This window comes from Odocoileus virginianus, chromosome 10 (assembly GCF_023699985.2).
Source record: "Odocoileus virginianus isolate 20LAN1187 ecotype Illinois chromosome 10, Ovbor_1.2, whole genome shotgun sequence".
Taxonomy (NCBI): domain Eukaryota; kingdom Metazoa; phylum Chordata; class Mammalia; order Artiodactyla; family Cervidae; genus Odocoileus; species Odocoileus virginianus.
In genome coordinates, this window is record NC_069683.1 from 48437990 (window position 1) to 48463139 (window position 25150).

The window sequence follows — 25150 nt, forward strand, 5'->3', positions numbered from 1 at the left end:
CCTCTGTGACCTGGCTCCTGCCTGTCTCTTCAGCCCCAGACCCCATTCTACATCTGGTCTCCCTAAGTTCCTTCCAGTTCCCTGAAAAAGTTATGTTTTGGGGATCAATTCCTTCCTTCTGGGTGCTTCTTCTCCCCCCACCCCATGCTACCCACTCCTGTATTCCTGAGCAGGAAGTTAGATGTGATAGAAATAAGAATCTAGAGAATCTAGTCTACTATTCTTTCTTTTCTCATGGGACTTCCCAAACATTTCATTATAATAATTTCTTTCATTCTGTGTCTTCCACACCAGACTGTGAGCTTAGAGAAAGTAAAGACAAAACATGTTTTTTTTTCACAGTTGTGTCTAGCCTAGCAGAGTATCTGGCATGTGGTAGGATTTAGTAAACAGTAAGTAAATAGAATTCTGCTTAAAACCCTCCAGTGGCTTTCATTTACACTTGGAAAACCATTCCAAAAGACATTATTATTATGGCCGACATGAGGCGCACTGTGGTGGGCCCCAGTCTTTAATCTCATTTCCTACTCTTCTTTGCTCTAGGCCCTGAGCTCCAGTCACAGCGGCGTCTTTGCTGTTTCTCACACTTGCCAAGCACATGCATTCTTGTTTCCTCAGATATTCGCATGGCTTCCTCACCTCACTTGAGGTTTCTGCTTAAATGTCTCCTTGGAGAGGCCTCTCTTGATGCCCTCCTCATTCCCTTTCCATAACTCTGCCTCATGCTTTCTCATGGCATTCACCACTGTCTGACGTTGTTTACTGTGTCCCTACCCTCATCCTCACTGCCTCTCGACTGTAACAAGGTTTTGTTTTTGTTCACTGCTGTATTCCTGGGCTTAGGACAGTGCATGGGTCCTGGTAGGCACTCAGTAAATGTCTGTTAAATGAATGAATACATGCATGAATGCATGGGTTTCTTACTACCAAATAATTCAAATAATAATATCAGTAACCATAATTTACATTGCTTTAGGGCTTTCAAGTTTACAAAGTGTTTCCTGTACTTGATCGAATTTAAGCTAGAGGTTGCAGAGTTGGACCCGACTGAGCGACTGAACTGAACTGAACTGAATTATACTCTGGAGTTGGTATTGGCACATAGGGTTTATCATTTTGCCAATAAAATTTGAGAAGCTGACGTTTGAAGAAGTTGAGTTAACTTGCCTGAAGACACTCAGGTGATAAATGACTAAGTCAGTTCTCAAACTCAGTGTTTGTTCTACTGCACCACACTGTTACAAAGAAAGGGCGAGGTAAACAAACCACTTCCTCTGCTTTTCCAGTGTCCACAGTGTTTCCTGTGAGCAGCTTGGATCCCTTCTCCCCTCCACCCCCACAGCACGGCAGATTTTCACTCAAGTCTTACCAGAGGTGGCTTCAGACAGCGGATGCTGGTGAATAGCTAACTATACCGTCAGCCACATAGTCTGTTAGTACTTAGAAATAAACCGTGCAACATCTTCACTACTTAGAAAGAACTAATATTTATAGCATGGTAGAAGTTAGCAGGAAAGTTTAAAGACTTAGAGAATACCAATATAATTATCCTAAACGTGATCAGTCTTGAATCCTGGACAAGTAATTCCCTAAATAGGAATAACATTTTTTGGTAAGATTAAGTACCGAAAGGAACAAGAACCCAGTCTAGGAAATGAGTGGACAGTTGCCATGCTACCAGCGTGTTCTCTCTGCCCCCGGGGACAGACGTGTGCTTGGCCTTGCCCACCATCACAGGCCCAAACCCCGGGCCCCTCAGAGACTTCTGTCAGGATAAGCCATGGGAGAAAATGGGCACGGCAGATGGCTTTGTCTTTTCTAGGCTTAGAAGTCCTTCGGGTACCAGAAAGGCTCAAGTTCATGTAAAGGAAACCTGGAGTCTGTCCCTGAGTCCTTCTTCTGCTCACACCTCTAGTTTCTGGGCATGATTGTACCTCATTAGACCCAAAGTGAGTTCTTTATCTGGAGGCTGGAACCAGCCACTTTGCAGCCTGTCGGGTCTGCTGTTACTGTGCTACGGAAGATGATGTAATTGGGGGAGTCCTAAAGAATGGGGCCCTTGTTTTTTCCCTCAGGCTGTTGTCGTAGACTTCAACTGAGTTTATCCATTTTCCTGCCAAAAGGGTCTAGAAACTCCAGCTGAACCAGTGTCGTGGTTTTTTTTGTTTTGTTTTTTTTTATCTACTTCTGCTTTATTGACTACGCTAAAGCCTTTGATTATTTGGATCATAACAAATGTGGAAAATTCTTTTTTTTTCCATTTATTTTTATTAGTTGGAGGCTAATTACTTTACAATATTGTAGTGATTTTTGCCATACATTGACATGAATCAGCCATGGATTTACATGTGTTCCCCATCCTGAACCCCCCTCCCACCTCCTTCCCCATCCCATTCCTCTGGGTCATCCCAGTGCACCAGCCCCGAGCACTTGTCTCATGCAGCCAACCTGGACTGGCGATCCGTTTCGCACTTGATAATATACATGTTTCGATGCTGTATAGAACAGACCTTTGGACTCTATGGGAGAAGACAAGGTGGGATGATCTGAGAGAACAGTGCCGTTTTTTTAAAGTGGGCACTTGGGTGGCAGAGTGGGGAAGGCCCCATCGTCTAGCTTCTTCTAGCCAAGTTGAATTCCAGAATATGTACAGCTGTGTGGGAGGCCATACTATACAGATGGATATAGTTAGTTCAAGAATTCTAAGCATCTCTGCATTGTCAGTAATGTGTGGCATGAAGTACCCTCGCAGTTAGTGGGTATTTCTGGGCCTGGTCTTGTTTGTTTGATACAAACTTCCCTCATGGACATCCTGACATATACTAAAGACATGCTTTCAGTTTGGAATGACAGGGGTATAAACTTACAAGGATTTATTTGGGGTGGGTCGATTTCATACCACCTAGTTCAGTAACTGTGTATCTGTCTTCCTCTCCTCGCCCCTAGAGTGCAGAGTCCTTTGTATCAGAACTGTGTTTCACAGGTGCAGCAGCATCCTCCATAAAATTTAAAGGTGACTGGCACGGTGTAAACATTCAGTAAGTCTTTCTTTAATGAAAAATTGAATCATCACCACTTACCTGTAGAATCTTCTGTCAGACTTTTGTATTTTATTATTGTTAATAAAGTGATCGGTAACTCACTGATGATCTGAATTATTAACTGGCTTTATGTACTTTTGTTATATAGGTTATTATATAAATGACCAGGTCAAGTGATTTCTAGTTCAAAAAGGGTTTGATCTGCAATCAAGTTGGCTTTCAATGTCTTAAGTAAAATATGTTTGATATAGACTGGTGTTTTTGGGTTAAACTTTGCAGAGCATCCCAGAGACCAGTTAGGTATTAATGAAACCCTGAGCCTAAATTACAGGAATTTTGTTTTGTTTGTTTGAGTTCCTGCAGAAGGTGAGACCTGACCTGGCCATGTGTGTTCGCAAATACTTTCTCTGACTTCCACTGCCACTGAGGGAAGCCAGCAATGTAAATATTTGCAGCATCAAGCTCAATCACTACCAGTATATTTTTAAAAACCACATTAAAGCCTAGTTTGTCTTATTCACCAGTTACACCACCTATTAGCAAATGTAGTAAGATCAGTCATTTATTTAGCTGAAGGAAAATTAATTTACAGTGGAATAAACTGCCCTGACGGCAAGTGTATAGAGATCTCTTGTGGATGATATTTTTGAGTCCGTATTGATTAAACGTCATTTGTGACTTAATTAATTGCAATACTGCATAAGCATTTTATCACTCAGAATGCAAGACCCAGGCTTACATAATGCTTCTGATGGAGACTACCGTGCAGCTACTGCCAAAAAGCTTCCACTTAGATGCAAACAACTTGGCCCCGATGGACTTACTCATCAAGAACCACACAACATCTTGCTTGGCTAAAAGCACTTTGTTTAGAGGGATTGGGACAGGAGATTAAAGTAACTCGCCCATCAGTCTCCATATACTCAAGGACTAAGAGTCCTCAGAGCAGTTCTTCCATACCTTTTTAAGGAACACTCTGACACTCAGGGGGGGCTTCCCCAGTGGCTCAGAGGTAAAGAATCCTCTTGCAAGGCAAGAGGTGAAGGAGACACAGTTTGATCCCTGGGTCTGGAAGATTCCCTGGAGGAGGAAATGACAACCCACTCCAGTACTCTTGCCTGTGATTGCACCTAAGACAATAGAAAACCAAGAGGTAAATATGGGTGCTGCCCCGTTTATTATTATCCTTTTCAGGCACACTGTCTCCTCACTGCATCGTCCTGATACAGGAAAATAGAGTAAGGGAATATGTCCTAGATGGAAAGACTCTGAAGGTTTGGATAATAGCTAACAGCCAGACATTGAACACTTTCTCAGTACTAGACACTGTTGCGTTAGCCTGTCGATATCTCACATTTAAAACAACCCTATGAGGTAGGCTCCTGTTGTCACCTGGCAGACAAGACGATGGAGGCATGGTAAGGTTAAGTAACATACCCAGCATCACCCAGCCGGGCAGCGACAGAGCTGTTTGAGCCCTTGCAGGCTGGCTTCAGAAGCCACCCAAGGTGTCTTTGATTGTATTTTAATTCTCAATGAGTACATTTCTGACACATGATTCCAAGTATCAAGAGAGTTCTGGAATGGATATCTTTGCCCATCTGGATCACTTAGGGGGAAAAAAAAAGTGTTAGTATCAAGTACTGTGTATTGGATTCTGTATAAGTGAGCCAGAATTTTCTTCCACTATAATGGTTGCTATTAGGACTTAAAACATATTTGAATAGTAAGATAGTATAAGCGACAAATTTTTATTTTAAAGATGTGACCTGCACATTGGACAGCTTCTAGTGTAAACAGTGGAACATGCTGGGATCTTTTCAAGGTCAGGGCTATAGGTAAATGTAAGCCTCCCCCAGCCCTTACGTCAGAGACTCCTAATTTCTAAATCTTAATTCCGGCACTGTCTCAGCCACCTAGAAAAACAATTGAAAATAAGGAAAGATCAATAAATAGATGTTATTTTTCTAACAAATGGAGATCTATGGGTGAGACAGTTGTTTTCTCCTCAGTCTGTCTCAGGTTGATAAACTTGTTAAACTCAAAGAGAAAGTCTTACAGCCTATTTACCGATTCCCAACAGAAGCTTTCCTCATCTGCACCCACCAGTATTTGCTAAATTGTGCCAAGTCATCTCCCTTCGACTCTTCAAGCCACAGAAAGGGCATCATAGGATTTAGATGTAAGGAACTTCTCCTCTATTCCAGAACATTCCAGTAATTTGCAGAAACCAGTGTTTGGGGGTAGAATTTGTATTTAAAGGACTCTCCACTTCCTTGCCTGATCTCTTGCTGTTGGGCCATGCTTGTAGGAATTTTACTGAACTCTCTGGTACTGGGACTCGCACTTCTCTTTCCCCAAAAGAACTAAAAACATTTGATTTCAAAACAGGACATTTTTTTCCTCAGTGTCATTTCTTTTAGAGGAGTTGATCTCAATGCTTGTTTATTATGAGTAAACTATTTTACAACAGCCAACATTATTATAAAGTAAGTTCCATTAGAGTTAATTCCAAGATTATCTAGTTTCTTTAATTGTGTAAAATTGTAGTATTGGCTATTACTTTAAATAAAGTTAGAAATGTTTATGTATCTCTCTTGTGATAAGAAAGTATCAAAATTTAATTTTTAAAGAGTAAAAATCTTCTAATACCTACAACACCATTGTTCTAGCCCTGTCCAATATAACAGAATTTCATTGTAATAACAAAAAAACCCCTGTATTTTGTATGATTGTACTTAACATTTATGCAGTGCATAAATGCATCTATAGGATAGCATATTCATTGTGAATATGTGTTCTTCATACATAGAAATGCCTTACTGCAAGACCATTTGTCTACGTTGTTTAGATTTTAAAACAGTCACTTCAAAAGGTCGATTTGACCTTAGCTGACAGTGACGGTGTTTCCTTGTGTGTCTGTTAGTCACTCAGTCATGTCTGACTCTTTGTGACCCTATGGACTACAGCCTGCCAAGCTTCTCTGTCCATGGGATCATCCATTCAAGAATACTGGATTGGGTTGCCATTTCCTCCTCTGGAGGATCTTCCCAACCCTGGATTCAAACCTGAGTCTCCTGCATTTCAGGCAGATTATTTACCATCTGAACTACTAGAACATGGCAGGGGTTTCCTTGGGCATGTTAAAGAATGTTATTTCTAGGACTCAGTCCACTAGCAGAGTGAGGATTCCTAACTCTGGCCAGCTTCAAACCAAAAAAAAAAAAAAGGAATTTGGCACAAATACTTATGATTTTTAAAAAATTTTTAAGCCTTAATTTATTAATTCAGTATTTAACTCTTACCACAGCCATGTTTCTCCATAGAGAATTTGTCATTGCAGGTCAGTCATCAGTCTTGTTCTGTTTGTTATAATAGTATCAGTTCTCTCCCAGACTGGTACTTGAGCTGGCCAAAGTGAATGGATAATAGAATCAGGATGTACATCACATTGTATTCTTGTTCTGAAAACACAAGAAATTACTGCCATTTAACTTTAAAAATAATATGAAGTTAATTCACTTTCATGGAAACAGACATTTTAGGTAGTTTTATTTCTTTTTTGAATTTTTGAGATTTGAGAAAAATAGAGCCCTCTTTGAAATTTGAATTGCTCTGGAGAATTAAACATTTATTAAGAAGTTGGTTAAAATTATAGAAAACAAAGAGCCCTCGGGCTAAATGTTTTGGCGTTACCTTTGAAGACACTTGGTATTGGCTGACTAGGGGCTTCCCAGGTGGTTCAGTGGGTAAAGAGTCTGCCGCCAGTGCGGGAGACGAGGGAGACATGGGTTCGATCCCTGAGTCAGGAAGATCCCCTGGAGGAGGAAATGGCAACTCACTCCAGTATTTTTGCCAGAAAAATCCCATGGACAGAGGAGTCTGGTGGGCTACATGCAGTCCACAGGGTCGCTAAAGAGTCATACATGACTGAGCACACAGCAGATGAGTCTAGCATTGACTGGAAAGAGGATGTGAGAAACCACGCCATACCCTCTTCCAAGCACCTGTAAGAAACATGAACTTCCTGGGTAACTGCTGCTTCCTCACATTCTTCCCGTGCCTCCTGGCACACAGATGTCTTCTGTTCCCCCAGCTCCAAGCAGTTTTATGTGGTCAGAAAGAATCTATGACTCAGTTCCTTTCAGACCACTCCTCTGCCCACAGAGTTGAAAATGATTGCTTTGTCATGTCCCATTCTTTGGCAGCACATGAAGGGCTTAAGGGACAGTTGGCATTTCCTCCATCAGAGAACCAGCCTAAAGATTCTAAAGGTCGGTTCCCTGAAGTTTTGCCTGCCCCTTCTGCCTGTTTGTGATTCCTCGATTGGGGAAGCCTGTGGTTGCCAGCCTTCCATCCCCACCCCCATCACCATGCGACAACCAGGGCACGTCAGCCAAGCTTGCTCTTCTGTAGCACATCTCAGCCTCACTGTCATCCCTGCCTTCTCCGTTCATTCTAATGCAACTTGCCGTTCATCACAACACTGTCTCCCAACTAGTTCATAGCCTTCTGAATTTATTACCTGGCCTGCTTTCTATGGACTTGGCTTATAAGTGACTCTGTCGTGATGGAACCTGTGGAGAGTACATGGCATTTGATTTGTTGGAGGAAGAATGAAATTGATTTGATATGTTTTTATAAAGATATACTGGCTGCTACCTAAAATATCAGCAGTTAATTTAGGTATTATATGGGTTAAAAGCTCTAGCTTTGACATGAGACTGACCAGAATTTGTATCCTAGTTTTGCCTCTTATTACCTGGTCAAGTTTCCTAACTTACCTGATTTTTCATTTCTCTATTTGTATAATAGATATAGTACTAATAAGGCCGAATGTGTAAATTAGATGCTTGAGCTAACTTCAAGGGTTCATTTATTTTAATTAGCACTCTGCCTAGCTCTTATATAGTGCACAAGAAATGTTAGTAATTATTACTAAATAATATTTTTAAAAGAATTTCTCTATTACTCTTCCATTCCCTCCTTCTTTATGTTGTTTTCCACTCTTCTCTCTCACTTCATTCTCTTAAGAGGCTAAAGACATATTAATATTCTCAGACACATCCACAGGGTTTATGGAGAAGATCTGATCTGCCAAGAGCTGTTTGGGTTTGTTGTATCATAACCTAGACTATGGCTGTATCACACGCAGCTGCCTCCTCACGTGGTAATCTGATTTACACATTACTCGGGGCAGCCTCAGAAACGATTGGTAAGTAAGTATCCTCTGTGTGAATGAGACGGTGGACTCTAAAGCTACAAGGGGAGGCCTTGGAAATCATCTGATCCAGGCTCTTGCCCCCAGACAGTGCCACATTTTAATGTGCTGTAAAATGACAGTTGGCTGGTTTTTCCAGCTTGAAGCACAGAGAATGCCTATTCTGTTGTGGGTTCTTGGAGTGAGGTTATTAAGGCTGTTAGGAGGAATTGTAGCAGTCGCCTTGTCCAGTGCTTCTTTCATCTGGCATCACCGAGAACCTATTTCACACTGTGTGTTGTGCAAGCCCTGGTGATGCAGAGCTCAGTGAGACGTCCAGGGACCCCCCGTCTTCCTCACGCCAATACTGGGGGCCCTTTCTAATGACATCGCAAATGCCAGCCTCTGATTAGACATTTCTAATCAAAAACAAAGAAGACCTCTCAGCCTGTTATGGAAACAGAAGAGGAGTCTGCTGAAAGGATTTATTTTCTTAAGAGCAGTGTAACTTCTGCCTTGAGTATTGACAGCTTAGAAGCCAGTGGGATGGTAGCTTCTGAGCTCAATCCTAGTGTTCTCAGATTGGGATTGGATATACTAGAAGAGCAAGAGGAAAAAGTGATTTTTTTGCCAGGCTTGAGAAGGGCTTAACATCACCCATTAATTATTCAAGATTAATTAAGGAGTTGGATCCCAGTGACTCCATACATTTTAAAACTTTACATAGGTAATGTAAATACAATATAAATTAATCATTAAATGAAAATTTTCTAGTGACAATAAAGATACTATTTCACAGGTCAAAATTTTCTCATTTCATAGTTACGTGGTTTTTTCGAGTTGAAGGGGACCAAAGAGTTTATCCTATCCAGTTGCTTCTGGACTTAACTGTTAAAGTGAAACCTTACTCAGTATACAAATGTATAAATTGAGTAAAATCAGCTGTGTGGCCTTGCCTGCTTTACTACCCCCCAGCCTCACTTCCCTAAGGCGCCCCTCCTTAGATCCCTAGGACCTTAATCTAGTACTTTGGATCAGTTCTAATAATTGAAAAGATTTTTCCTGAATTGAAATTGTTACTTCTAATTATTGCACATTCAGGGCCCTGGAGCAGCACAGTACAAACGCAGTCTGTCTTCCGTATACCCTTCAGATACTGATGAGCGCTTGGTGTTCCCTTCCTGCCTGCACCTTCTCTTCTCCCAGATGAATCAGCCTCATGGCTTTTAACCTTCAGTGGCATGTTTTCAGAGTTTTAACCAGGAACTTTTCTCTTACGTGATTCTATTGATATTTCTTCTTCTATCTTGGAAATAGAGACAGAGCTTCTACTAAGTATCTTGGGTGAATTTGAAGTTGGTTTTAAACTCCCCCTTCTTCATCCTTTATTTTTTCTCCCCTTCAGACTGAATACTTTCAACCTCTTAGAGAAAGCTGTTTATCATCAAGGTCAAAAAAGGAAAAAGATGTTAAAGACCTGGCCTCAGAAGGAATTACAACTTGAGGAAGCGGTCTGAACGTAATTCCCATTTCAGGACCCTGCCCATACAGGAGCCCGCTCTCCACAAAGCCATCCACATGCCTGCCAGCACCGTGGGGCAGGGCCTGAGCTGGGCATCCTCTCGTCCCCTTTCTGGTGGCCTCGGGTTTCCCTGGGGCCGGCGCTGCCCTGAGCTCGCGAGGAGCCGAGAGAGCAGCTCTGAAGCAGCCCCCTCTGGCACAGGCAGAGCGCCTGCGCTGCTGCAGGGCTTCCACTCCATTCGGTAGCAAAGGCTGCCCTTTGAGGAGGAATAAGCGATGGAGCCGTTTTTGACATTAAAATGCAGTTTTCTCTGGCATCTGGGCAAGTTGATGTTTTGTCTTCTTTAATCTGGGGCCCTATTTTCTTTCCATTCACTTTAATGGACTGTCCAGTGGTTAGTTGTATTATTAGGTCTGAGAGCATTTATTCTCTGCTTTCACCCTCTTTCCATGTTTTATGTAGAACGGTGCCTTCCAGTCTAGTTTGAACATTATTTCCTGAGCTATATGTGATGCTTAGGAAACACGAGTAGATAATAATACCCTGGCTTTCCGCATTTTGTCATATTTTGCCATCTGTGCAGCATGTGAAGAGTGTGAGATTTCTGCTCCTTTGGGTGCTGGTAGCATGTAGGGAACACAGATGTGAGTTTGTGTCCGTCAGTTGTTGCCACTGCAACAAGATGTCTACAGGCCCCTCAGCCTGGGACCTGGGGAATCTGTGACACAGGGTCTGTGGGCTCCTTGAATGGACTGAAAGGTAGATGCAAAATTTTGTGTACAAATTCTTGTTTGCATTTTTCTGGAGATTTTTCAAGGCATCTGAAACCAACTAATAGTTAAGGATGACTGAAAAGAGGTTTCAAGATCCTGAAATTGAACCAGATATATCTTCCACTCAGGACTTGTTACAAAGGTGTTAAATTTTGTTTGTTTTTAAGAAAATGCCTTTAAAATTATGTTTTAAAGCAAGCCTATAACTGAACATCATTCAGCATTAGTCATCTGATTCAGGACTAATGCACTAGACACTATATGAAAGCCAAAAGAAAACAGAACAGTTAGAGTGCCATCTAGTGGTCCGAATGATAATTTCACAGCTTTGGAATCAGGCCCAGGCCTTCTCTGTACACCCGGGTCTTTAGTTTCAGCAGCTTTCTAAATCAAGAACATTTTTTTTCCTCTCAGGTAATTGCAGACCGTAAAGGTATGTGGTGATGATACTTGTCTTCCACACAGATGCTGCAATTGTGGATTCTAGCCTTGCTTACTCTGGAGACATAATTTTCATAAAAGCTTAATGCTGTAAATGACATGTATTTTATAGGAATATAGGAACTACAGACTTTGAGAACCATACTGCATTTGAATATGCTTTTAATCATAAAGCTGGAACAAATCGATGACTGCCATAAAATCATTTTGATATAGAGGCTTTGTTTTATTTTTTTTCAAGTTAGAATAAATTTAAAAATTGAGGAATTTGTCTTAATTACTCTTTGTATTTCTTTCATGATGGTGACATAGAATGATATTTGCCAAATGGTGCAGAAATTGTGAGGTTTCAGAGTTGAATTTATTCAGGGAAAATATATCACACGGTTTGTATCCACGTGAAAATAGGATAAGAGCATAGCTCTCAAGTCCTCACTCCACTGTAACATAGCAATGGTTGATGATGTTAACTTGTTTATTCTTTTATAAATGGGGCTGATAACAGTGTCTAATATAGGGTTGTTAAGATTAAATGAAATAAAGTTGGTGAGCACAGTACCTTGTATATAAAAAGTCTTTTCATTTATTAAAGTCTCTTTAATATTGCTGTTGTTACTATCTCTGGTCAGTTTTTTTTTTTTTTTCAGGACAGCTGTAGTAAAATGGAAACAGACAATCTTGTATCTTATGGAGAATTCTATAGTTTTTAAAAGCATTTGCTCACATACAGTCTTGTTTGATTAGTTTCAATAAATGTTTACTTATTCACATATATTCAGCAGCTATTTATTCAGCTCCTATTAGGTAAAATCATCATCTTTGGCATTGCAGGTTCGATACTGAAAACAGCAATAAAAAAGGCCTCACGGGGCAGGGGGTTAGACAATAAGCAATAAATAGGTGATTTCACAAAGAAGTCAGTGTGAAGGAAATTAGTGTGATGTCATAGGACATGACTGGATGCCTCCTTGAGGTTGATGAGGTGGCCAGGAGAAATCTTTCTGAGAAAGTTGATGTTTAAGTTCTTTCCTGAATGACAGGGAGCCAGCCACGTGAGGGTTGGGGAGCAGCCGTCCTGACTAGGGTACGGCGAGTGTAAATGGCGTTGGTGGGAACGTGATAAGCTCATGCACAGACTAGAAAGGAAGCCGGTGCCACTGGAGCTCAGGGAGCCGAGGGCCTGTGGCCAGAGGTGAGGTCAGAGGACTTCAGACTTTATCCTTCGGGTTCTGGGTGAGATGGGGTGTGATTCAGAGCACCAACCAAAGAAACTGTCTGGTTTGAAATCTAACCTATTAAGTGGTCTTCAACAAGTTTTTTGACTTCTCTGTGCCTAATTTTTAACGTCTCCAAAGTGGGAATGATGATTGTTTCTTCCTCCTAGGATTGCTGTGAGGATTAAATGAGATCAAAATATGTGTGAAGTATTCAGCAGAATTCCATACTGCTGTTTTATCATCATCAGTATCTAGGTTCACTTTCATCACAAGTGCTACCCCCACATTATCATTAGTACACTCAAGTTACAGATGAGAACACTTAGAAATAGAGGGTGGTTTTGAAATCAGAATACAGGCATCTTGGTTTTGGAGCATTTCTTTTTGCAGTGTATTCTGCGACATGAGCTCCCAGAGAAACACCTCTCTGATCTGAATCTCTTTAGCTCAGAGCTCAGTTGTATGCCCCTTCGAATGTGAGAAAATTATCAGTAAGGATTAGGGTGTGCGGTAGGGAGGTTCCATGCCTGTCTTCTCCCCACACCTGGGACCCTACACTGGAAGCGTTAGTGTGCACATCAGAATGCAGAAAGGAGGAAGGAGCTGATTGTATTTTGGGGACTTTGTAAGGCACTGAATATCTTCAGACACTGAAACTTTTACTTAATTGCAGTAAATGGGGCCCTACAAAATATAAGTAAATGTAATCCAGGGATTATCCCCAGATTTTTTAAAATCTGACTTTTAGTGAAGCTATCACTCCCTCCACCCCCAGCCCAGAGTTGAATTTCCCTCTCCTCCACCTTTTCCTGCCTTTGCCTGGCCCCTTCTGGAGTAAGCCATGGCAGAGGTAAGGATCACGAAGTGAGAGAAACAAATGAGAAGCCAGGAGCTAGGAAATCCACCTGCTCACCCTGCCCCTGTTCCCTCACTGGCACTAACGGCTGGCTCCGTGTCTCTTGCAGAATGTGAGCACCTGATCCGCCACATGCTGGTGTTGGACCCCAACAAGCGCCTCTCCATGGAGCAGATCTGCAAGCACAAGTGGATGAAGCTAGGGGATGCAGACCCCAACTTTGACAGGGTGAGCAGGCCTCCACTTGCCCCCGGGAACGCCTCTTCGGGCTGCTGCAGGCTCTTTTGCATAAGATTGTAACCAGGCCAGGACCTAGAAGGGCAGGCCTGGATGCAAGCTGTTGTGTAATCCTGAAGCAAGTGAAGCCAGCAAGAAGGAAGCTTAACCGGCTGAGCTGTTGCAGAATAGTGATACCAGTTCCTGACTGCATGTCCTCACATCCGGATCCCTTCCCGGGTCTTGGGACAGTACAGCCTCTTCCCATGGGATTGTTCACCTCCTCTTGTCTCTCACTGTGCACAGTGCAACAACTCCTGCAGCGTTCCTTTATTTAAATCATCGCAGCCATCCCAGGTACCCCAGGAGCTCAGGAAAATAGAGGCCTAGCCATCTTATCTGCTCCTAACTGAGTACCCAGGGCTTTTTTGCTTAGGCTTCATCTAAGGCCAAAAATATCACAAGCTAGGGAGCATGGAACAGCTTGTTCATTATATATGATCTGCCATCTTGACGTAGTTAATTGGGAGTTTGATAGCTTGCCTTTTTTTGTTACAGTTAATAGCCGAATGCCAGCAGCTGAAGGAAGAAAGACAGATGGACCCTCTAAATGAGGATGTCCTCTTAGCCATGGAAGACATGGGACTGGACAAAGAACGGACACTACAGGTATACCTAAATGAGCAGAGAGGGGTAGCTGTGTTCCCTCTGTCCTATCTTTTCCATGTATCCTTCTTCCTGTTTTCCTCCCATTCTTCCTCTGCCCCTTGAAAATAAGGCGCTTTACTCTTCTACTATTACTTTTAAAAGAGTTTTGGTCATGGACGTGCTGTTTCACCAGGGTTTTTTGCTCTTTCCCCTTTTCTCTTGGTAGTCGTTAAGATCAGATGCCTATGATCACTATAGTGCAATCTACAGCCTGCTGTGTGACCGGCATAAGAGACACAAAACCCTGCGTGTTGGAGTACCTCCTGGCATGCCCCGAACCATGGCCTTCCAGGCGCCAGTCAACCTCCAGGTGGGTGATAACTCCAATGACCAGATTCAGGACTAGTAACGTGGAGAGGGGTGGTGGTTGTCCACCGCTATCTAACACCAGCTCACAAAAGTTCCTGCTCTTGCTTACCCGTCACCTCCTGGCCACCATCTCTTCCTCTGTCAGAGGCCAAGCAAAGAACTCGGCCTTTCTTTGACAGAGCACTCAGAAGAGACGCCAATAGTTGGAATTTTTTTTTTTTTTTTAAGAAACAGTAAATCATTGAGAGAGACTGTCTTCCCTAAAGAATACTTCCTTGTAGCTTTTAAGAGCAGAGGAACCAAAAACTCAGAAGTAGAAACATAGACTTTAGCCATCAAGAATGTTTTGAAAGCCTCTGTGATTTTCCTCTGGTGTTTAAAAGCGCATATGTGTGCCGCTTTCCAGGCGGAGCAGGCGGGTACCACTATGAACATCAGCGTCCCCCAGGTGCAGCTCATCAACCCAGAGAATCAAATCGTGGAGGCAAGTAGCGGCCCCTGGTGGCTGTCAGCTGAACCTACTTTCTTTCCCATAGCCTTGTTGCCTTTCCTTACAGCTGCTTCTATATATTTTCTTATTTATGCATTCCCTCATTTATTTTTGTCTGTGCTGGGTCTTCGTTGCCGCTCGGGCTTTCTCTGGTTGCGGCAAGTGGGGGCTGCTCTTCATGGCGGTGGGCGGGCGTCTCGTTGTGGTGGCTGCTTCTGTTGCGGAGCACGGGCTCTAGAGCCCTGGCTCGGGAGTTGCCCCGCAGCACGTGAGATCTTCCTGGACCAGGAGTCTGACCCCGTGTCCCTGCACCGGCAGGCAGATTTTAGCCACTGGGCCACCTGGGAAGTCCCCTTTCCTTCCTTCTTGTTTCTCACTCCCTCTTGTTTCTGATTTTCGCGCTTCCCTCACCTCAGCCGGACGGGGCGGTGAACGTGGACAGTGACGAGGGTGAAGAGCCTTCCCCTGAAGCGCTGGTCCGCTATCTATCCATGAGGAGGCACACAGTGGGAGTGGCCGACCCCCGGTGAGTGTCTGGCAGGAGATTTCCATCTGACTTTGAGTTCCTCCCGTGGCACGATTTCCCTACTTCATTTTATCTCCCAGGTGAGATCTGATTCAGTGGCCGAGACACGTGGTTAACCTCTTCAGGCTCCCTGGTAGATCAGACCTGATTGGACTTGAGGATCACAGAGCTGTCACTAGTGGAGGGTGGGCTGAAAGCCGCCATGGTGCCAGGCAGTGACAGTACTTTGGTGAAGAGCATAGCATGTCTTTCCCGCAAAGACTGAGGTCTTCTGATCTAAGCCACATAAAAGTACCCCTGAAAATGCATCTGTGTTTGACAGCTTTTAGAGATGTTTTTTGCCATATATTCTAATAGAAGATTCATCTAAGAAGTGAGGACAAGCAGCAGGATAGAATTTATAGATGTAAAAAAATTTAAATTCAGTGAAAAAAATTATGTGAACAAAAGTCCAAAAATATGCTGAATAAGTACCAGTTTCCAAAGTGTTTTCCCCAAACAGTCCTTCATTGTGTCCCCTGCTGCCCGCACACTGGAGAAGTGGACTGAAGGCCAGCTCTCTCGGTTTTTGTTCAACACTTGAAGATTCTAACCATTAAAAATAGCCGTACCACTTTTCTGGTCATTTCTTCCCCTGAGTCGGGAAGAAAAGGTTGTGGCAAAGGTCCTCTTGAGAGTTCAGCTTGGAGCAAAGCTGGTTTCTTTTTTCTTTGAGTCATTTCCAAAAGAGCCTCTCCTGCTTACTGGTTTGCTTGCTTCACGTTCTCAGCCTACAATGAAACAGGCAATAGGGGAGCATTCTGGCTCTGAAGACAATGTTAGCTTCGGAGGGTGGAATCCTGTGTCACCCTGTTAGTGGAAAGAGCTCTTATTTTAAAGTGTGCCATACAGCCCTCTGTCGGAGCTCCACAGCCCTGCCCGTCCACGGCTTATCTGCCCATCAGCCCTGGTGGTGCTGACAGCATTCTTTCCCCACTGAATCAGCTGCTACTTTGGGCAGCCATTGTTTGAGTGGACGGCCCGTGTCCTCCCTTACTTGCTGTTCACCTCCAGGTCTCGGAGACCTGAACTGGATGGGGGCCAGTGTTTCCTGTTGGCGCAGAGCTGTTGGTTTTACATGAGTGGTCAGTGCAGAATGGTCATCCCCCAGGCACAGATAGCAAAATGGCAGAGAGCCAGGTTCCACACACCTGGCTCCACACACTTCTGCTCGCTCTGGGACCTTGGAGAGAAGTACAAATTTAGGAGGAAGGTAGAAAGATAAACTAAACCGTGTGGAATTTAGCAGTGTCCTCAGTTTGAGGCTCTAGGTTGTGAGGGAGAATTGTGACCAGACTTCTCCATCGTCCTGTTTCCTGTCAGCACGGAGGTCATGGAAGATCTGCAGAAGCTGCTGCCTGGCTTTCCTGGAGTCAACCCGCAGGCTCCCTTCCTGCAAGTGGCCCCGAACATGAACTTCATGCACAACCTGTTGCCCATGCAAAATCTGCAGCCAACCGGGCAGCTGGAATACAAGGTACCCAGATGTGGGAGAGGGCTTGCCCCCAGAGAGCTCATCAGAGACCATCCTCAGGATTTCAGGGTGTCCTTAGAAGGATGCTTTCTCTTGTCTATGTCACCATCGTGGGATCCCTTCCTTTCAGTAGACTGGAGTACTGCTGTCTTCTCTCCTCCTTTCCCCCCACCTCACCAAACCGTCCCTCCCCCTCTCCTCCTGCAGGAGCAGTCTCTGTTACAGCCGCCTACCCTGCAGCTGCTGAACGGAATGGGGCCCCTTGGCCGGAGGGCATCAGATGGAGGTGCCAACATTCAACTCCATGCCCAGCAGCTGCTGAAGCGCCCACGGGGACCCTCCCCTCTTGTCACCATGACACCAGTGAGTGGCAGCGTGAAGCCCTGCTTGCTTTCTCAAAGGCTTTTGATAAAGAGGTTTTGGAACTCAGGGTCTCTCCAACATAAATGTCTGAATTTCTTCTTTCCCTCAACATGCAGTGCTCAGTGTCATTTCCACTTTTTTCAGGCTAGTAGAATTTTCCAAACTTAATTTTTGGTTAGCTTCTTCACTTAACTGAATAATTTCCGTATTGCATCCTGCCTCTGGAGGGATTCATCTTTGGGGAGCCTGTTGTAGACACTCGAGTAAAGGGCAGCTGCAACCCTGCCCGCTTCAAGTCAGGGAGTCATAGCCTCAGACCCAGCCTTCCCGCAGATCACATTTCCATGCCAGAGGGCAGTGGAAGCTAATAGTTTTCTCTGGGCTTAATTGCCTTTTAGACTGGTTTCCAGGTTTACCTTCTCACCAGCTCTTCCTCCTTTGATTGACATACCTCACACTTTTGGTGCCACCTGGATCCCTTGATGATTTGGCTTCTAAACTGGCAGTTGGCATCTCTCAAACCCATGTTTTTTAGTATGATGGTCACATTCAAAGATTCTTTTCTTCCCCTGGTTTCTGTTTATTTCTGATTATTTTCCTGCTATAGGTGGATTCATTCTTTCATTCATTTATTCACCCATTAAATCTCATACTATATTAAGGTTGAGTGCTAATTATATCCACAGCCCTCACTGGGTGTTTCAGGGCAGTGCTTCTTAAGGTGTCTCTCTAATTTGAGGACCTTGTTTTCCCTATTATCAAAAAAATTAAATTTTAAAACATATGAACTACAAGGCTAAATTTTATTTGGTTCAACAGAAAAAATTACTCCGTTAAGTTGCTATAAAAGTTTATAAATATTACTCTCTGTTATTTTACCTACCTTATCTTAGATCAGTAATGAAACAGTTTGTAGACTGACGCAGGTCCATTGTGCCAGTAACATGGCTGTTGGGAAAAGGGAAGAATTGATATTTACAGTTCCTGGCCTCATTGAGCTTATACTCTAATAGGAAGATGCAATCCACATATGTGAAGTGTTGGAGTAACAATAGAAGACCAATGTGATGAAGTGCTGGAGTGAAGACCATGGACCTGTAGATGGCAGAAGCACTTAGGAAAAGGCCAGGTCAATGTAGATTTGGAAGAGTCCAGAACAGCTTTATGGGAGGTGCAGTGACTTACTCTGTCCACTGTAACTGTTTTTGCCAAGGTCACTAAGAAACTTCCAGTGGACATTTTTCATCTTTATCTTTTTGGACTTCCCAACTGTATTAGTTACTGCTGACCATTTTTCTCCTTGAAAAAATGGTCTTCCTTTACCCTATTCTTTGTGTTTTCCTCCTAGCTCCCCTTCTCAGGTTCCCTTTCTTCTTTTTCCTGGAAACCCACAGTTCTGTCTGAGGTTCTGTTTCCATTTCATTTTACGGACTCTTTGAGGGATCCTGTCCACTTCCCTATTTCTGTCACTGAGAGATTCTCCAGCCCACAGTGCTCTTCTGGGCCCTGCACTTCTATCTATGTGATTACCAACTGCACAGATCTAGTTGGTTACTCGGCACAGCCTCACCATTTTAATTCAGCATGCCCTTATATGAACACGTCCCGATGCTGTGAAACCTGTGTCTCTCTCTGGGTGACAGGGAATGGCACCATCACTCCCCTGGTTAGACAAGCTAGGAAATTGGGTTTTCTCTTTAATTCTTCCCTCTCCCTTCCCTCCCCACATCAAAACAGTTATGCCATGCCTGTAAAGTAAGTATCTTCTGTCCCATCTCCACTGCCTTTTCCCTCACTCAGGCTACTGTCATCCTCTGCCTGGATTAACACAATGGCTGCCAAACGGGCTTCCTGGTTCTAGGCTTGTCTCCTCATCCTTGTCACCCGACATTTTCACGCTGCAACTAAAGCAGGCCAGCTTTCTAAAATATAAATCTTGTAACATCATGTCCCCACTTAAAATCTTTAGTGATTCACCACTGCCTTTCCTCAAAATAAAGTTCTTCATGTGGTATTCAAGGCCATTTATAATTGGCCACAGGGCTCCTCTCCCGCCTTGTCTAGAGCCACTTCCTGTATAACCCTGTTCCCTCCAGCCTCACAGAACCATAATCAGCATTCTGGAAACCCTAGAAACATTCAGACAATGGAATTATCCCAAAACTTTGTTTTGTTTTACAATTACCGTCCATTAAAAAATGCTCTTTTGTAATAACGGAAGTGTGATTTTTGCTTCAGTGCTTGAGGCATGGTGGTTCTGGGAGCCCCAGGCTGTGAGTAGCTGTCAGGGCTATACCGTGTCCCAGCCCACAGGCAGACAGGAAGAGTCACCGTAATGCATGAATATTGCGGTGGTCCTCATTTCACATACATGTTTTGGTGGGTGACAGTGATTTTAAAGCATTGAATTGTAACTTCACAGTTATATATTATGTGCTACAGTGGACTTTTAGAAAACCAGTATGCTTTTCTGGTGTTAAGGACATCTAAAGTCTGGAAGAAACTTTAACATGAAACAACAAATCAGTTCCTAGTCATTCCAGGTAAACAAACTCCTACTATATTCTCAGGTCTTCAAACACCCGTGAGCCTTCTCTTCTCTCTTGGCCTAGAAACCTTAGACGCTTGCAACCCCTTTCCTTTTTTGCCAGACTAGTTCCTACTCGTCCTTCAGGTCTCAGGTTCGGGGCCATGTCCTCTAAGATGCCCTGCTCAGTTCCCACACACCCATGACTGGTTCATGCTATTTTGTCCTTTTGTCTGTTTGCCTATCTCTGTCCTCCACTGGACTGTTAAACAGGGGCAAGAACTTTACTAATTCACATTTTATCCTGGAACATAGTGGGCATTCAACTTATTTATTGGATGAATAAATGAATGAAGGAAGATGAATCAGAGGAAGAAATTAAAATCAACTGAGCAAGGTAAAAGTGGGACAATTGAAAGGTCTATGAATGTTCTTTATAACCCAGGGATCCTAGAAAAGCTTTGCAGATTAGAAAAAAGTACCCGAGAGGCCTGCCCCGAGCCCAGTGTCCAGAGTAAGAGCTGCTGCGGAAGAAGCACCGCTTTGAGCTTTTCCTTCCTGTCTTTCCTCAGGCAGTGCCAGCAGTCACCCCTGTGGACGAGGAGAGCTCGGATGGGGAGCCAGATCAGGAAGCTGTGCAGAGGTAATGTGGCATCTGGCAGTGCTTGCAGAGCGTCCTTGGGCAGGCTCCCCCTGCGACCAACGAAAGGTCACCTCTGCCCAAGGAGGTGGTCCAGTGCAGCTTCAACATTTGTGTGGTCTCTTTGCTCAAGCCAGATGGCATGTTCCTCCCCACACGGAAGTAACGGAAGACTACCCAGAAAATGTCATTTCTGTAAGCACCATTGGAAGTCCCCTAAGTGACAGCAATAACCATAAGAACTTTTTCTCTCCTCCCTCCTTCCTTCCTTGCCCCCCGCCTTCATATTGCAACTCTGATAGTATTCACAAGGCACAAAGCCTGCTCCTACCTGCCAAGAACTGTTACTGAAAAGGAATTCGAGATTTGGGATGACAGTGATCCTAGCTAGTCTGGCCATGGACCTCTGGCATGGACTCTTCCTTTCCAGGAGAATGAATACCTCTTGTACTGTTTGCTGTGTTTCTGCCATCCCCTTGTATCAACAAAGAGATATTGAAAAAAGAATATGGGATTCGGTCCAGGGACAGATGCAAATATCCATTGTTTGCAGAGATGCCTAATTCACAGAAAACGGCAGTGACCATCAGGCATGCTGTACTGTTCATTTGACCTCAGTTGCTTTAGCCGTGGTCCTCAGCTTCATGCATGACCCCTTGTGGGAGTTGATTTTCTTATTTTGGGGGGAGGGTGGGGGTTGATCAGAATCCAGCATGTATTTTCCCAGAAATACAGGTGTTCTTCAAGATTATATGTTTTTTCCCTTGAGGGAAGTTGAAATAAAATGGTTTTCATGGGCTCTTGGGGAAACTTTGGGTGTTTTTATCAAATGGATATTAAACCACTAATGGCTTACCTACCCTCTGGCAAGTTTACATACCACTAATTACTCTCTAGTCTGTTAACTGGTTTTAGCTGAAATGGGCAAAATAGTTAAGAATGGATGAAACAAGACCTCTTAATCAGATGGTTGCTGGTCAGTGTTCTTTCTCTACCCGCTAGTAGCTCTGCGTGAGAGCTACTATCCAAAAAGAAGCTGGTCCTGTGTGGAAAGAACAGTGGAGAGAACAGGGGTGTTGGCAGGTGGGCAAGCTCCTTCTACAGAATAGCCAATAGAAGAATCGTGTTGACTTTCTTTCTTTCCTGATGTTATTATTTCGATAGGTTGCCGATCACAGGGTGTATTAAGTTGCATATGGGCCCTGTTGGAGTCATGAAGAGAAATTAGGAAACTTACTGCCTTCCTACTTGAATTAGCAGTATTTCATTTTATCTTCTTTGTCTTACATTTTACTTTCTCCAGCTCCTCCTTTCTTCTTTAAAGACCAACATTTAAAGGGTAAAATGCCCGTCCCTTTTGATGTCATAGAAGGAATAACGTTTCTTTTATTCATGCCCAAGAAGAGCAGCAGTGGTGAAGGAAGTCACCATCCAGACCATGGGGGACCAATGCGTTATTAATGGTATTAGTGGTGGATCTAAAAAGACCTTCAGAATAGAAGTCATCAACTTGTGAACTCTTCAGCTTTTGAAACTTCTCTTTTCTTGCCTTGCCTTTTTTTCACCTAGAAAACAGTTCTAAACATTTCATGTGGTTTGATTTCTTCATCCTTTAGAGAATGTTGGTCCCCTGGGGACAGCATCAGTTTTTCTTCTCTGACGATGGAGTTACAGTCTTGGGGCATTAGAAAAGGGTTGGTGTCAGAACTCACTTAGCCCCATGCAAAAAGATCTTTTTCCATGATTTGTAGCGAGGTCAGCCTCAAACCCTGGGGGCCAGTGGCCTCAGGAGACATACACAAAGCCTGTCTGAATCTCTCTCTTGGCTCATCTCTGGGAACAGTCCTTAGGGCTCATTTCCTCTGACTTGTGTTTTGGAAATGTGAAGGGAAACCAAGGAACAAAGTTAACCAGCAGAAAATACATTCTTCTCCTGAATGGAATGAAGTCAGGAAAATTGATCTACTTCGTGAGCAACATCTGTTTTCTCTCTTCTCTTAACGGCTACTCTTAGGTCCAACACTGAGCCGTTTCAGTGGGCAGCCAGCTTTTGTTGGCCTTCTGGGGCGTGTCTCACTTCCATCCAGTCAGGAGTCTGTTGGCCATTGCACCCTTTCTGTGCCCTGGCGCCACTTCATTCTGAGTGCTTTGGATTAACTTCTAATGCTTCTTGCTGAGGAGTATTCCTGTCTGTCTTTTTTACTATGAAATGTGCTCCTGCTTGTTGCAGGTACTTGGCAAATAGGTCCAAAAGGCATACACTGGCCATGACCAACCCTACAGCTGAGATCCCGCCGGACCTACAGCGGCAGCTAGGACAGCAGCCTTTCCGTTCCCGGGTCTGGCCCCCTCACCTGGTACCTGATCAGCATCGGTGAGTAGCCACGTGAGCCGTGGGAGCGCCTGGAGGCCCAGCGGACAGGCCCCTTCTGGCTAGTCTTGCAGACATGATGACTAGCATCGTGGCTTTAAACGGCATCCCGCACTTCACGTCTTCTCAGCTCCTTGACTCCGCCGTACCCAGGGCCATGAGCGACACTTCTTTCCCATTACCTTGTAGACGTGTTTATTGCCTGCAGTTGATCCTCATGACTCTAGGCATTGACTCATAGATGAAACTGAACTTGAGACCTGCAAGTGGGTGAAGCTCTCAGAAGACCAGCTGGAGATAGGATTTGTGACCACATCAGTAGGCTTGACTTTTAATAACCCATCACCATCAGAAGGATGAGCATTTCTTATCATGTGACCCCTGAATGAGGAGCTTGGATGGGGGAAAACACATTCCTTTGTGAGTGGTAGAGCGGAGACATGGCATCCTTTGAGTGTTGTGCTTGAACGTCATCCTTGCAGTATTCTGACCGCAGAATCTTCTAGTAGGTCTCTGATGAATTTATAATTCATGTTCTCTTAAAGACATAAAAACAAGTGTAGCCTTCCTTGCCAAGAGAACTTCACAAAATTGAGTTCAAGTAAGCCTAGGACCGAGGGGAGTGACACCTTGCTGGATTAAGAAGGCAGTTATCTTCTGTGAACTCTGTGATGACCAAAAATCTTAGCTTAGTCCTTTCCAAAGCTGTCCCCAAGCTCACAGGCCACACTTTCAAAGCCACCACTAGTTACTAGAACTTGTTTGTTTGTTTGTTTGTTTGTTTTCAGTCTTTTTGGGTGGACAGTGAAGAGCAGCCTTACTTGGGAAGTTTGGAAAGCACATTCTGAGGAAATTAAGTTTATAAATGTGTTGTTACTCAGTCTTGCAGCCAGACTCACACTGGCAAGCTTGACACAGTGTTTTTATTGTGTCTTGTTACTCACTGGGCATCATAGGTAATCAGCAGAGACAGGTGACCTCTGAGCAAACTGAAACATCATTAGTGCCACGTTGGAACTCAGAAAGAAGAAAGATAAGCTTTCATAAATGACCATAAATAATATGGTACAAATGGTCTGTTAGGAGTAGCATGAATGACATTTATCAAATAAAACTCTGATGGTACAGACAGTATTTTTCTAAGGAGAATCTCTCAGGAACCTTACTGTTACAGTTCTACATCACTTTGGGTGATGATTAGCTGCCCGTACATTTTCTATGATTTCTCAATAACTCTGAGCTCTATACTGTTACCTGATAGACTCTTTATTGCTCTATTTTTACCTGTTGCTATCTTTCCTTCCTTGACAGCCCCACACTTAGTTTTTCAGGCTTTGTCAGGCTCTATTGTTTAGTTTCAGTCCTTTGGGTTTAATCCTTGTTTGATTCAGGTGCCCCTCAGGCCATGTTCTTATGGGGCAAGCATGAAGACAGCACACCACCACAGTCTGCCTTTATCACTGACCTGATACCGTGTTTACACCTATTACTAAAGGAAGGCCACACTGGCCCACAGCTCCATTTGTGTGGTTTCCACGCCGCCTGGTCATTGTCAAGGCCTTGCCTGCTGGAGATCTGTCTACTGTCTGTTTCTGTGTGAACACTCTTGGTAGAGTGTTTCAAGGGTTCCCTGTGGTCAAGCCAGTTTGAACTGGAATGAATACTCTGTGAGTGACAGATTGTGTAAGGTGTGGTGTTTATGCGAACTCAGCACGTCTCCATGGAGTTGCTATAAAAACATGGTGACACAAGAGAGTAAAGCAAGTCTTCAGGGCAAAAGAGAAACTTTCCAAGGCTATCAAACACTGAAAATGGGTGGCCTGGAGAGATTATTGAATTCCTTTCATTTGCTGGAGGAAATGACACACGAACAGCCGATATGTCTGTTCTTCTGGGGTATCGTAGATGAAGTCCAACACGAAGACAGAAGAGGGGTCTGAGTGTGTAATACTGGAATTGTGTAATTTATAAACTAAAAAAAAAAAAAAAACAAGTGTAATTAACAAAAAAAATCCCTAACTAACACAAGATGGATTTTATCTAGGTGGGGAGCCAAGTCCCTGTTTGAAGAGTATAGTGGGCATATCAGCCTGACATGAGGCTGTCCTGAGTTTGAATGTGATTGCTAATAAAAATAAAGCAGAATTGATACTGTCAGTGCTTCCAAAATGAGCAGCTACCTAAGAACTATTCCTCTGAAGCTCCTGTGCTGGGCCGCCCAGGATGTCAGTCTGTTCACAACCTGATCTTCTGGAAAAGTCATGAAATACCTGGACCTGGGATGGGAGAGAATGTGTTTTGTACAGACTAATTAACTCCTCGAAGAACACAGCTTTCTGAGTGAATCAGCAATGTGTCCATCATCAGAAAATACTGAAAGTGTAAGAATCAAATTCTAGGAGAAAATAGTACCTGCTTGCTTTAACTCCAAACACCT

The 25150-nt window shown here is 43.7% G+C and overlaps 1 protein-coding gene across 6 annotated transcripts in view; it reads left to right on the plus strand.

Annotated features, from left to right (window-relative positions):
• SIK3 (SIK family kinase 3) overlaps nucleotides 1-25150 on the plus strand; it is a 257677-nt gene that overhangs the window by 214198 nt on the left and 18329 nt on the right. For 3 of the 6 annotated variants that reach the window (XM_070473545.1, XM_070473547.1, XM_020902604.2), the window contains exons 7-15: nucleotides 13160-13278; nucleotides 13825-13935; nucleotides 14141-14284; nucleotides 14690-14767; nucleotides 15190-15299; nucleotides 16662-16815; nucleotides 17020-17175; nucleotides 20275-20345; nucleotides 22573-22716. In XM_070473545.1, the coding sequence (XP_070329646.1) occupies nucleotides 13160-13278; nucleotides 13825-13935; nucleotides 14141-14284; nucleotides 14690-14767; nucleotides 15190-15299; nucleotides 16662-16815; nucleotides 17020-17175; nucleotides 20275-20345; nucleotides 22573-22716 (1087 nt within the window). Of the gene's footprint in view, nucleotides 1-2946; nucleotides 3039-13159; nucleotides 13279-13824; nucleotides 13936-14140; nucleotides 14285-14689; nucleotides 14768-15189; nucleotides 15300-16661; nucleotides 16816-17019; nucleotides 17176-20274; nucleotides 20346-22572; nucleotides 22717-25150 lie in introns of those variants that run through there. The other 3 variants (XM_070473546.1, XM_070473548.1, XM_070473549.1) reach the window with 2 other exon arrangements.